Source organism: Peromyscus leucopus, chromosome 1, assembly GCF_004664715.2.
Source record: "Peromyscus leucopus breed LL Stock chromosome 1, UCI_PerLeu_2.1, whole genome shotgun sequence".
In the NCBI taxonomy this organism is placed as follows: domain Eukaryota; kingdom Metazoa; phylum Chordata; class Mammalia; order Rodentia; family Cricetidae; genus Peromyscus; species Peromyscus leucopus.
The window spans coordinates 160,457,873-160,470,848 of record NC_051063.1 but is presented as its reverse complement, the minus strand read 5'-3'; the positions used below and the strand labels follow the sequence as shown (position 1 = coordinate 160,470,848).

Below are 12,976 nucleotides of genomic sequence, written 5' to 3'. Positions count from 1 at the left end.
ACATGGGTGCTGGATTCTTGTAACAGCAGTACATGTGTTTAACCACCATCTCTTGGGTCCCAAAAGGGAAACTCTTGAGAGCACAGTAAGAAAGAGCTGTGAGTATCACTGTGCCGGAGAGGGTCACATAGCCAACCCCAGGCGGCTTTTAGAGTGGCCCTGGCTAGTGTCTGGGAGGCCAGCTCTTAAGAGTGTTCCCACCGTCTCTTGACTGATAAGGTTGGTGCACTGTGCTCTGATGGAGAGTGTGGACAGTGGTTCACCATCATCACCACGTCCCCGCTAATGGATTTTGGAGATTCGGCCTGTGCCGGGCAACGGGTACCTTTGTAATGAGCTCCCAGTGGGCTGGTTTAAACAGAGATGCTACATACCACGTTGGTGGGAAGAGGGTGGCCATTGTCACCATCATGGTGGGAGAATAGACCAGGGCAAAAGAGACCAACTCACAGTGTCTGTTTGGTTTTTGTTGTTGTTTTTGGTTTTTGAGACAGGGTTTCTCTGTGTAACCCTGGCTGTCCTGGAACTCACTCTGTAGACCAGGTTGTCCTCGAACTCACAGAGATTTGCCTGCCTCTGCCTCCTGAGTGCTGGGATTATAGGTGTGTCCAGCCACAAAGTGTTTATTTGGGGGCTGTGTTATCATGAATTTTGGATTTTTATGCCTTTTCTTATTTTGTATATTTTCTATATTGTCATAAAAAATTTTGAGATTATATTTGCCACATTTCTCCATTCCATTTCTTTCCTCTAAACCCTTCCCTGCTCCTTCCTACTCTCCTTCAAATTCATGGTCACTTTTTCACTAATTGCCATTGCATGCATATATGTGTATGTATACACATGTATATTCCTAAATATAACCTGTTCGTATAATGTTACGGTTATATGTTTTCAGGGCTGACCCTTTGGTACTCTAAACACAAAGTGGTGTGCTCCCACTTGGAGAGATCCAGCCCTCCAACTCCCAGCTTTCCTCAGTGGTCTGTGGTTCCTTGTGTAGGGTTGAGGCCTCATGAGCTTTTCCCTGTTCCCTTCAGCATGTCCATTGGTGTCTCCCTTGTTCAGCTCATGTTTGAGCAGTCGTGTTGGTGAGACTTTATGGACTGGTTAAACTTTTTTTTTCTGTTCTACAGAATGCCATCATTTTGGGTGTGACTGACCTCTGAGGGGTGTCTCTTATTTTCCCATCAGGGCTGTAATCCCCTTGCGCAAACTGGCCGGAGCAAGCTGCAGAATCAAAGAGCTGCCCTGAACCAGCAGATCCTGAAGGCTGTGCGGATGCGGACAGGAGCTGAGAACCTTCTGAAGTGGGTACCTCTGGCTCTCCTGAGGACCTGTCTGTTTGATGGACATACAGCTGGGATCTTGCTTTTCAGCTTTGAGATTCCTTCTCATCTGGGGGCATCTAGACAGGTCCTTTTCTTGCCTAGATCTTTGTCATGTTAAAGACAGAGATGTTTTAACCAGGTGGCACTCAGGAGGCAGAGCCAGGCGGATATCTGTGAGTTCGAGGACAGCCTGGTTTACAGAGTGAGATCCAGGAGAGGCACCAAAACTACACACACAGAGAAACCCTGTCTTGAAAAACCAAAAAAAAAAAAAAAAAAGACAGAGACTTTTTATCCACCCTGTGTTTGTGGAGAATCGTGACAGACAGTGGGATTATAGCCGTGTGCGTGTGTGTGCGTGTGTGTGTGTGTGTGTGTGTGTGTGTGTGTGTGTGTGTGTACATTTATATGTATATACTTAAGATTTGTTTACTTTAATTTTATGTGTATGAGTGTTTGCCTTCATGTGTGTACACCATGCGAAACCTGGTGCCCACGGAGGCCAGAGAGGTCATTGCAGATCCCCTGGAACTGGAGTGACAGATGGCTGTGAGCCGACATTGCAGTGCTGGGAACCGAACCTGGGTCCTCGGCAAGAGCAGACAGTGCTCTTAACTGATGAGCGTCTCTCCAGCCCCCAGCCTAGCCATCTTGTTCAGAAGTCCAGTTACTGTGTTAGCATCTTTTCCGGACGTGACTCCTTTCTCCACTGCCCAGAGTGACGTCTGGGAGAGAGAGCCACTGCTCGGTGAACATGTGTTGACTAGATAAGGGAGGGAGAACAGAAAGGAAAGCATGGGACATTTATATTACCAGTGTCTACCTTTCTAATGAAAGGAGTCGTAAGTAGGACATGGTGGCACATACCTGTGGTTTCAGCTACTTGAGGGTAGGCTGAGGCAGGAGGATTGCTTGAACCCCAGAGTTGGAGACACCTGGGCAAAGTAGCAAAACCCTGTCTGGGAAAAAAGGATTGAGTTAATGAGAGAGGCAGAGTGGGTGGTGGTGGGTATCCACTGCTGTGCCGTGGGGATAAAATAGTTACTTATCAAGCAGAATTCACCAAAGCTGTACCTTTGTCTAGACGGCTGTAAATCCTCCCCACCCCTGAAGTGCAGCGTGCCACTCGCTTTTGTTTACGAAAGTGCAGTCTCCTCCTGCAGAGGACAACTCTGGGTATTGGTTCCCGCTGGCAGCTTGTGGAGGCTGGCGCTTGGAGCACACGGCAAACCCAAGTCATTAGTACTGCGAGGCAGGTGCTTTTACCTGCCAACCCATCTCCCAGCCCCCCGCCCCTGCATCCCCCTAGAGGCTTACAGGGCAGTTCTTTGGTTTGGCAGGGTCTCTTGTAGTCTAGGCCGGCTTAAAACTTGCTATGCAGTTAAGGATGACCTTGAACTCCTGATTCTCCTGCTTTTACCTCTTCGTGCATGTGTGGGCATGCGTCCATGTGCAGTGTACGACTTTGTGGTGTCTGTTCCCTCCCCCTACCATGTGAAATCCTGGGGATTGAACTCTGTTGTCAGCCTTGGCAGCAAGCACCTTTACGTGCTGAGCCGCCCGGCCGGCCCTGCTTTGGAGTTTTTATAGCAGATACGAGGCCGTTCTGTCTGCCTTGCTCTGTTAACAGAACAGCCTCTCTGAGGCCCAGGCCAGGCTCAGTCAGATGGTCAGGTTAGCAGTTGTGTGGCCGGTAGATGGAGGGCGGGGCAGGGTTGTAAATGATTCTCCCGGAGACTGATAAGTTAAACACCCCCGCTTAGAGATTGTTGTTAGAGGAAACCCTGGGTATTTATTAATCGACCTCAACTGACACTGAAGCTTCCGGAAATCAAGGAGGGCATCAGGCCAAGCCTCACTCCGGCCCCACAGTGTCCCTGGCCGCCACTACTAGCAGCAGGTAATTACTGTCATACTTTGGGCCTGGCTGTCCTAGCCTCAGATTGCTAGGTGTCCCACTAAGTTTCCTAGATGCAGATAGTTACAGTGTGGGCAAGAGGGCCTTTGGGGAAACATCCAAATCAGTGCGGGCTTGGAAACAAGGGTCTCAGCCTTTAACTGCGCAGGCCGCCATGACTGGACAGGCGCTGTGAGCAGGGAGGTTTATGTCCCGTTAGGCCCTCCCCTTCCCTGTGTCAGCCAGGAGACAGTGAGCTTCCTGGAGCTTGGTGGGAGGTAACCGGCACTTGGAAGCGCCCTCCCACTTCCTGTCCCTCCCTTGAGAAAGGTGAGGCAGTACCAAATAGTATGTATGAGACGGAGAGATTAAAGCAAGTTACTGGGTTGTTTAGTTTTCATTAACTAGTTCTTGGTCAGAGAACAGGCTGTTTAACCATTCTGGTTGAACCTCCAGATGGCCTTCCATTGCTAGTCAGACTGAATGGGGAGAGCCTCACTCTGAGGCTTTGTGTGTCAGTATACATGCTGGTGAGGGAAGGGGCTGGGCTCTATGCTGGGAACTATGAGAATGGTGGGCTGGGAGGGTATGCAGCATATAGCCCAGGCTGGCCTGGATGTTGGCAGGTCTTCTGTCTCAGCCTCCTTAGTGATGCTATTGCAGACATGCATCACAACATTCAGGCCTTTTCTTTCTCTCTTTTCCTTCCTTCCTTCCTTCCTTCCTTCCTTCCTTCCTTCCTTCCTTCCTTCCTCCCTCCCTCCCTCCCTCCCTCCCTCCCTCCCTCCCTTCCCTCCCTCCCTCTCTCTCTTTCTTTCTTTCTTAAGACAAGGTCTCACTATGTAGCCTTGGCTGGCCTGAAAATCACTATGTAGCCTATGCTGGACCTTGAAGTTGTGATGATCCTCCTGCCTCTGCCTCCCGAGGGCTGGGATTGCAGGTGTTTGCTATCACACACAGGTTTCATGTATGAGCAAGCACTCTGCCCACTGAGATGCAGCCCCAGTCTGTTTTTTGTTTTTGTGGAGAAAGAAGTCTCACTTTGTAGCCCTGGCTGGCCTGAATCTCAAGGTTCGCCTGCCTCCGCCTCCTAGATGCAGGATTTTAGGCATGTACCACCATGTTAGGGTTTTAAAATCTTCGGATTATGAACTTTTAAATATTGGCAACCACTTAAGGGCAGAAAAAAAAAAATAACGCACTGACAACCAAGCGAGTGAGTCACAGGCCTTCAGTTCACCTTGTGATGGCCAGGCCCCAGGGTCAGGCTGGGGTGGCCCTGGCTGCTCACATCCGGTCCTAGGGCTCCAGCAGCTGTGCAGGGGGATGCCTGAGTCCCCTTGGCCTTCAGTCTGATGCCTGATCCTAGACCTGACTTTTTCCCACACTGGGGACATATCTGATGCCTTAGCCAAGGGTCATATGGGGCACAGGGTGGTAACACCCCACCCCCACCCACTGCCACCACGCTTGAATCCCTGGCACAGTGGGAGGTGGGAACAGTTTTGGCAGGACAAACTGGCAGAGTAAAGTCAGCTTGCCAGAGTTGGTTACACTGTCCCAGTATGGTCTCCAAAGCATGGGGGAGATGGGAGTCAGGGTGGAGCCTGTTCTCAGAGGGACAGTTTTACTAAAAGGTTTGAAAGAAAACGAAATTAAGCTGGAAATGAAGAGCCAATGTGGTTCAATTACAGAGCACCATATGCCATCCCCAGCACCACACAGAGGCAAACAGAGACACATGGGCCAGAATGTGAAGTTCCCATTTATTTTCACATTGGACTTTTCATTGTTGTGACATATATCTCAAAAACAAAAACAAATACCAATTTCAAATAGGCTGCATTTAGCCAGGTGGTGGTGGTGCATGACTTTAATCTCAGCACCAGGCAGGCAGATCTCTGTGAGTTCAAGGCCAGCCTGGTCTACAGAGCAAGTCCTAGGACAGCCAGGGCTACACAGAGAAACCTCGTCTTGAAGAACAAAAAACAAAACAACAAAACAATCACAAAAGAGAGGCTGGATTTAGTTAGCTCATGGTAGTTTCCAGTCCATGGTCAACTGGATCCATTAATCCTGGGCCCAAGGAAAGGGTGACTAACTATCCTGTGTCAGGTGCATCTATGCCATGGCAGCTGAGTAGCAGAGTGACTGGGGGAGAGGGAAAAGATAAGATCTTTCAAAGGCATGCACCTAATGACCTTCCTCTAACCAGGCTCCATCTCCTAATGTTCCCACCACTGCCCCACAATGCCATCCCATTATGACCCCATCAGTGGGTCAACACTGATGAAGTCAGAGACCCTCGTGATCCTGCACGTCTTCAAATCCCCATTCCCAAGCATGGCTTGAAGAACAAGCCTTCAGCACGTCAGCCTTTGGGAATACTTCTTACCCAAATCAAAGTAATCCTTGGAACTTGAGGCAGAAGAGCCATGGTCACATGGGAACTTTGCGTGGTAGACAAGGCACGTGTAAGGCTAGGCTGGGATACATGAGACCTTGTCTCAAAAGAAAAAAAAAAAGACCCCAGAGGCTCCAAGGTGCAGGAAAGCATGCGGTGTGTGTTGGGTAGTTGGAAGAAGCATTTGGTTGTGGCCTGGCCGCCCCTATTTATGCTCGTGGCTCAACTTCTCCGAGAACATTAATTGTGGGGTCTTCTTATTCTGAATGGTTCTTATGGCATGCACATGCTCTTTCATGAAAACCCGAGGGAGCTGATTCTTCTTCTCCTTGTGACACAGGTCATGGAATCATGGTGGTGATGTTTTTTTTCTGGACAGGAAAGGGCCGAAACACTCTTTGCATAATGCGTCTCGGACTTGGGTTCAGTTGCCAGGCCACACAGCACAAATGGGTCACTGATGTAAAAAGGCCGTCTTCCTCTGAGGAGATCCATAGAAGCCATTTGTTTTCATTCAGAAAAGCAGCCTGGGTATGGAGCAGAGGAACCCAGGAACCCAAGCCGCCATCCTTGCTCCCTGACCAGGACCAGATGGTTCTAGATTTGTCCATCCTCTAGCCGGGCCCAGAGATAGCTGGGAACATCCGCCGTCTTGCCTAGGTGTACTGTATTTGAGAATGCTTCTTCCACCAATGAGGTGATGAGAAACCTCACCTGTTCTAGAGACAGCTCAAACCTTAGGACTGATTTCTGAGTCATCTTTGTATCCAAAGGTCAAAGAGCCCTCCAAGCCCAGGACCCCTCCTGGCTGCCAGCAGCTAATGAAAATCTAATTGCTTCATTCATTTACTAAATGTCTGTCCCCACCCTACACCCCAGCTGTCCTAGCATTTTTATCAAAATCTGTTGACCATAAATGCACAGGTGCATGTTAATCGGTACCATGCCGTACCAATTTGCTCTGGGCTTTGTAGTGACCTCGAACTTAGAGATCCATCTGCCTTTGCCTCCCAAGTGCTGGGAATAAAGGCATGCGCCACCATGCCTGACTGTAGTGACTTTTAAAATCAGATAGCACACATCTTCCAACTTTGCTTTACTTTCTCAAAATCGTTTTGGCTCTTTTCGGTTATCTGCAGCTCCATATAAACTTTAGGGTCCCCTTCTCATTTAATCACTCCCCACCTCTTTCTTTCTGTGCTAGGGATGAGTGCCTTACTCATGCTGGAGTACTCTACCACTGGGGTTGTTAATTCAGCTGGGCTTGGTGGTTCAACCTGTCATTTCAGCACTTGGGATGATGAGGGAGGGAGGGAGGGAGGGAGGGAGGGAGGGAGGGAGGGAGGGAGGCAGGGAGGCAGGGAGGGAGGGAGGGAAGGAGGCCAGGGAGCTGTAATGAGTCTTATTATATCGTCTCACCAGCTCCCAAATAACAACACAGAGACTTCTTGCTAATTAGGAAAGCTCAGCCTACAGCCTAAGCTTGTCCCACTAGCTCTTATAACTTAAATTAACCCATTTTTATTCATCTATATGTTGCCATGTGGCTTGTGGCTTTTACCTCTCCTCCTGCATGTCTGTTCCCTCTGTGTCCATCCACTGGTGACTCTGCCTTTCTTCTCACAGAACTCTCTCTGTCCAGAAGTCATTGCTGTACCTCCTGCCTAGCTATCAGCCATTTAGCTTTTTATTAAATCAACCGCAGTGACATTTTCAGACAGTGTAAAGGAATATTCCACAACAGGGAGTGGTAAAATTGTGGGTTGGAGCTGGGTGGTGGTGGTGACATATGCCTTTAATCCCAGCACTCAGGAGGCAGAGGCAGGTAGATCTCTGAGTTTGAGGCCAGCCTGGTCTACAGAGCGAGTTCCAGAGCAGCCAGGGCTACACAGAGAAACCCTGTCTTGAAAAACCAAAAACCAAAAGTATGGGTTGGGAGTGTGCCTCAGTGATACAGAACTTGCCTTGTGTGTACAAAGCCCTGGGTCCATCCCTAGCAAGGAAGAGAAAGGTGAACATAAGAGTGGTCTCATTGCTTTGTTCAGAAGAGGAAAGTGATCAGTCTTTCACCAGTAAACATGATGGTAGCTACCAGCTTTCATACATAGGTGCTCTTTGTCAGGTTCTGTATAGTCTCCCTTTTTAAAAGGTATATCTGTCTGTCTATCTATCTATCTATCTTTGGTTTTGGCCTTGTACTCACAGAGAGCTACCTGCCTTTGCCTCTCAAGCTGGTGTGTGTGTGTGTGTGTGTGTGTGTGTGTGTGTGTGTGTGTGTGTGTGTGTGTGTGTGTATACACATGAGTACATGAGTGCTGGTGCTTGAAGAAGCCAGAGGTGTCAGATCCTCCTAGAGCTGAGGTGACAGACAGCTGTCAGCCACCTGACGTGAGTGCTGGGAATCCAGCTTGGGTCCTCTGCAAGAGCGGCACCCACTTAACCACTGACTGACTCACCAGCCTTGTGTGTGGTCAGATTCCTAGTCAAAGTTTTATTTTGATTGGTTTTTCAGTGAGACAGTCACTCTTGGTAGCCCAGGCTGGCCCCAAACTCTCAGTCCTCCTGTTTCTGCCTCCCACGTGTTAAGGAGATAATTTGTGACCTGTTCTTGGGTGACAAGAGGAGGTTTTTGTTTGGGTTGGGTTTTGGTCTTTTCAAGGCTAATTCCTTTCAAGACTTTCTCAGGATTCATGCCCAGCAGCTTCAGTGTCGCTAGCCACACCCCAGGCCCGACCGTTGGCTGGTGTGGTCAGGATAGCTCAGGGTCTCTGGGGTAGCTCATCTGATTGCGTCTAATAGCCATCCCCCGAGATTCCTTGTGGGAATGGCTCAGCAAGGTCACCGGCTGAGTCTTCTCTCTCTCTTCCCCTTCTTCCGCGTCTCTGTCGCTCAACAGAGTGGCCACAAACCAGAAGGTGCGGGAACAGGTCCGCCTGGAGCTGAGCTTCGTCAACTCAGACCTGCAGATGCTGAAGGAGGAGCTGGAGGGACTGAACATCTCCGTGGGAGTGTACCAGGGCACCGAGTGAGTGAGCAGTCTTTCCAAATGCTCTGGGCCGCAGAGTGTGTCTGCATCCAGGATACTAAAAGATGCTGGGGTAGTGGACCGGGCAGCGCCACTGGGGTGAAAGGGATGAACCTGTGAGGTTTGTAGGGAAAGAACTGGAAGGTGGATTATGCCAAAAAGCATCAACTGCTTTGATGGACATATTTTACTCTGAAAAGTGGAGAACCCATCCAAATCCCCATAGAAGATGGTACAGTGGGGTCCTTTACAAAAGGACCCTGTTAAATATTTGAGACATGAATGCTGAGATTCAAACCCTTTCCTCAGGGAGCATTTGAGGTGAAGCACTCAGAAATGCTCAGAGTTTATTTCTCTGCTCGCTGTGAGGATGGTGTGGAGAGATACCCATGTTTAAGAAGAAATAATCAGTGTGGTCTGGTAGCTTGGGTGATAATCCCAGCTATTCAGTAAGCTGAGACAGGAGGATCATGAGTTTGAGGCTAGCTCATGCTACATAACAAGATACTGTGTCAAAGTAAAAATAAAATGGTCAGGACATGTAGTTCAGTGGTGGAGCCCCTGCCTAGAGTCCCCCAGTGAGGGGCTGGGGTGTGGCTCAGTGGTAGAGCCCCTGCCTAGAATCCCCCAGTGAGGGGCTGGTTTTGTGGCTCAGTGGTAGAGCCCCTGCCTAGAATCCCCCAGTGAGGGGCTGGGGTGTAGCTCAGTGGTAGAGCCCCTGCCTAGAATCCCCCAGTGAGGGGCTGGGGTGTGGCTCAGTGCTAGAGCCCCTGCCTAGAATTCCCCAGTGAGGGGCTGGTTTTGTGGCTCAGTGGTGGAGCCCCTGCCTAGAATCCCCCAGTGAGGGGCTGGGGTGTGACTCAGTGGTAGAGCCCCTGCCTAGAATCCCCCAGTGAGGGGCTGGGGTGTGACTCAGTGGTAGAGCCCCAGCCTAGAATCTTTAGAGAGGGACCAAGTGGTTCAGTTGGTAGAGTGTTTGCTTAGTTTGCCCAAGGCCCATTCCTAAGTATCACAACAAAACAAAACAACCAAAATGTCCCAAGGAAGTAGTTTCCATGCCTTTTGCGTGGGGAAGCTGAGCCTTCTCAAGAAGTGGGTGAGTCTGAGTGGAAACCAGAGATAGTTTCCTGGATTAACAGAATGAAGACACTAGAGAATTTTGAGTCACCTTGGAATGCGCATTTCCTAATACTGATCCTTGTATGTCACCTGGGGCGTTTCTCAAAGGTGGAGACAAACATTCATGCCCGGAACCCTGCTGGTTGTTTGGCCTATGACACCTGTGTCTGGCTTACCTGTGGACTCCTGGTGCAGTTTCAAAAGCCCAGTGAGAACAAATAACAACAAACCCCCCAACCCCACCCCCTGGGCAAGATTCTCTGAGCCTGTGCTCTGAAGTTAGAATCTGGTGTTTTGTGCGTAAGGGCTAAGAGGCTCACGCATTCCAGGCAGGGTGGTAGTACAGTCTGGGCTCCCGCTTGCTGTGTTGAAGATCAGGGGTGTTCTTCCTACCAAGAGAGGCACTTGCAGCCTCATGTGGCCACTCCTCACAGTGGCTTCAGTTAATTTCCTTTGTCACCAGAAAAAGCAGAGGGACATGAGGATTCCAGGCAACACCTTGCATGTTTTCCAAAAGAGTTGTCTCTTTCTTAGTACCTTAGATCTTTCAACACTTCTGTGAGGCAGGCAGAGAAGACATGATCTCAGTGTGCAAATGAGGAAACTCGGAGAGAGGCCCAGGCCACAGAAAGTCTTGTTAGTGCCCCCTGGGGTGGAGGTAGCCTAGTGGGCAGTAGCTGCCCGGCATGAGGGGAGCACAGGAGGCCTGGGGCCTCAGACAGTGAGACCCAGACTTAGCAGCTTCCACCAGGGTTCAGTCTTCTGCGGAGACCACATGCCTGGACTGGGTCTCACGTGCCTTTAGCACCATTGTACCACCAAGGCAGTTTCAGCTTTCAGCCGCGGTCCACTCAACCCTGCCCAGCATTCCTGGCCTCCTCTCTGGGTCAGGCTCAGCAGCCCATGGAGGTCTCTTGTTACAGGTCAAAGAGCTAAATCCCTATTTGCAAAACACAACACTTCCTTCTGGCCCTGCCCTTAGGAATGTAGGTCCAGGGAGCATTCACAGGTCAATCTGTGGGTGACAAAGTGGCCTTTGGGGGTCTGTGCAATAAGAAACACGGTATGACATGCCCCTAAAAAAAAGAGAGCTCTGAGAGCCCCAGGTTCTGTCATGGGAGATGTTGGGGGCAGGACAGACATGCTGTGGTGATAAGTAGAAGAGGGAGGTGACAGTTAGAGGGAGGTCCAGGGTGGCAGAATGCATGAGTGGAGCAGGGAGAACCCCAGACCTGAGCCTCGTGCACTCGGGCAGCCCTGTGTTAACCCCAGCACAGCTGCCCGGAGAGAGCTGAGACAGAGATGAATTAGAGCAGCAGGCTGTAACACGGATTCCTAAATGGCCTCAGAAAAGACCCGGAACCAGATACTGGGGTAAATGCGGAAAGAGCAGAGAGGCAAAGGAACAAGCCATTGCCACATCTTACCTCTAGGACCCCTCAGCCTGAGAAGGTCTCAGCCAATCGGCCTCTATGAGCTTCTTCAGCCAAAAAGGCTTCTGGTTCCTGTCTCCTCGCCTTATGTACCTTTCTCCATCCAGCCATTAAAGGCATGTGTGCTTCCCAAGTACTGGAATTAAAGATGTGTGCCTGGCTCTGTTTCTCTCCTAGATTGAATCAATCTCATATAGTCGAGGGTGGCTTTGAACTCACAGAGCTCTGGGTCTCTGCCTCCCAAGTGCTAGGATTAAAGGTGTGTGCCACCACTGCCTGGCCTCTATGTTTAATCTAATGGCTTGTTCTGTTCTCTGATCTTCAGGCATATTTTATTAGGGCACACAATATATCACCACAGTAGGGGCCTGGTGAGTTAGGCTGTCATATCCAGCATCTTAGGATGCTGGTGGTTGATTTCTTCAAACAGAAGGAAGGATGCTGACCTAGAGGATGGGGGTCAGGGACCTGAGCTGGCTGTGGGTGGCGAGGCCGTGGGTGTTGAGGGGCTGGGCTGGGCTGTTCATGTACCCTTTGTGTTCCTATAGGGAGACCTTCACCATCCCTCTGATTCCTCTCGGCCTGAAGGAAACCAAAGAAGTTGACTTTTCGGTCGTCCTCAAGGTAAATCTCAGACAGTGGGCTCTGGGCCCAGGGAGAAATGGTGACATATTCTTTGCAGTGGCTTTAGGTACTGTGATTCCACTGTCAATTGATGTCTGTAAGGTGACCTCGAGACCTCACTTGGCCACTTACAAAGAGAGCTTTGTGTATTCACTCCTCTGAAACTCACTGTCATCTCTGGTGGCTTCTGACCCTGTCTGCCCCCTCTGTTGTCTGGGACTGGAACCCAGGACCTGTGCATGCAGGCAAGCACTCTATAGTGAGCTGTGTTCGTAGTCTGTGTTTGGTTATTTTGTAGTTACTTTTGTGTGCCTGACCAAAGGTAGATTATACTCTATTTTAGTGTCTTTATTCTCAAAGATTTTTTAAAAATCTACATTTGTGTATGCACATATTTATTTGTGTGTGCTCTGTGTGTTTGTGTTGTGTGTATATGTGTGTGCTGTTTGTGTGTATGTGTGTGTGTTTACTTGCAGACCTTATGGGTGTGTGGAGGTCAGAGGACAATTTGCATTTGGGTCTTTTCTCCCGTCATTTGGGTCCCAGGAATAGAACTGAGGTCATCAGACTTGGCAGCAAGTGTCCTTACCCTCTGAGCCACCTCACTGTTCTTTCCCTTTGAGACAGTCTCACTGTGTAGCCCAAGCTGGAACTCATGTGCATGAAGCACCCTTGGAGGCCAGAGGGCGTTGGATTCCCTGGATCTGGAGTGAGGGCAGCTGCAAGCCACCTAGTGTTGGTGCTAGGAACCTAACCCAGGTCCTCTGCAAGAGCAGTAAGTGCTCTCAACCTAGGAGCCCTCTCTCCAGCTGCTCAAAATGTATCTTTTAAGAACAGTTGGTTAATACTTTGAAAACATCTTTGTTTCACCTCTGTTCTCAAACAGAGACTGTTCATCTCTTGGTACAAATAAGCCTTTATAAGGGGCATTTAAAATTATTATTGGTGTTGTTATGATTGGTATGAGTCTTTGCCTGCATGTATGTATGTGCACCATGTGCATGCAGTACTGGGATTGGCCAGAAGAGGGATCCCCTGAACTGGAGTTAGAGACGGTTGTAAGCTACCATGTGGGTGCTGGGAAATGAACCCAGGTTTTCTACAAGAGCAGCTCTTAGCCAGTGAGTCATGTATGTCTCCAAC

The 12,976-nt window shown here is 49.6% G+C and overlaps 1 protein-coding gene across 2 annotated transcripts in view; it reads left to right on the top strand.

Annotated features, from left to right (window-relative positions):
- The window catches only part of Rhpn2 (rhophilin Rho GTPase binding protein 2), a 59,320-nt gene that overhangs the window by 17,334 nt on the left and 29,010 nt on the right, over positions 1-12,976 (top strand). For both annotated transcript variants that reach the window (XM_028877772.2, XM_028877771.2), the window contains exons 2-4: positions 1,195-1,310; positions 8,529-8,657; positions 11,758-11,833. In XM_028877772.2, coding sequence (XP_028733605.1) covers positions 1,195-1,310; positions 8,529-8,657; positions 11,758-11,833 — 321 coding nt within the window. The remainder of the gene's footprint in view (positions 1-1,194; positions 1,311-8,528; positions 8,658-11,757; positions 11,834-12,976) is intronic.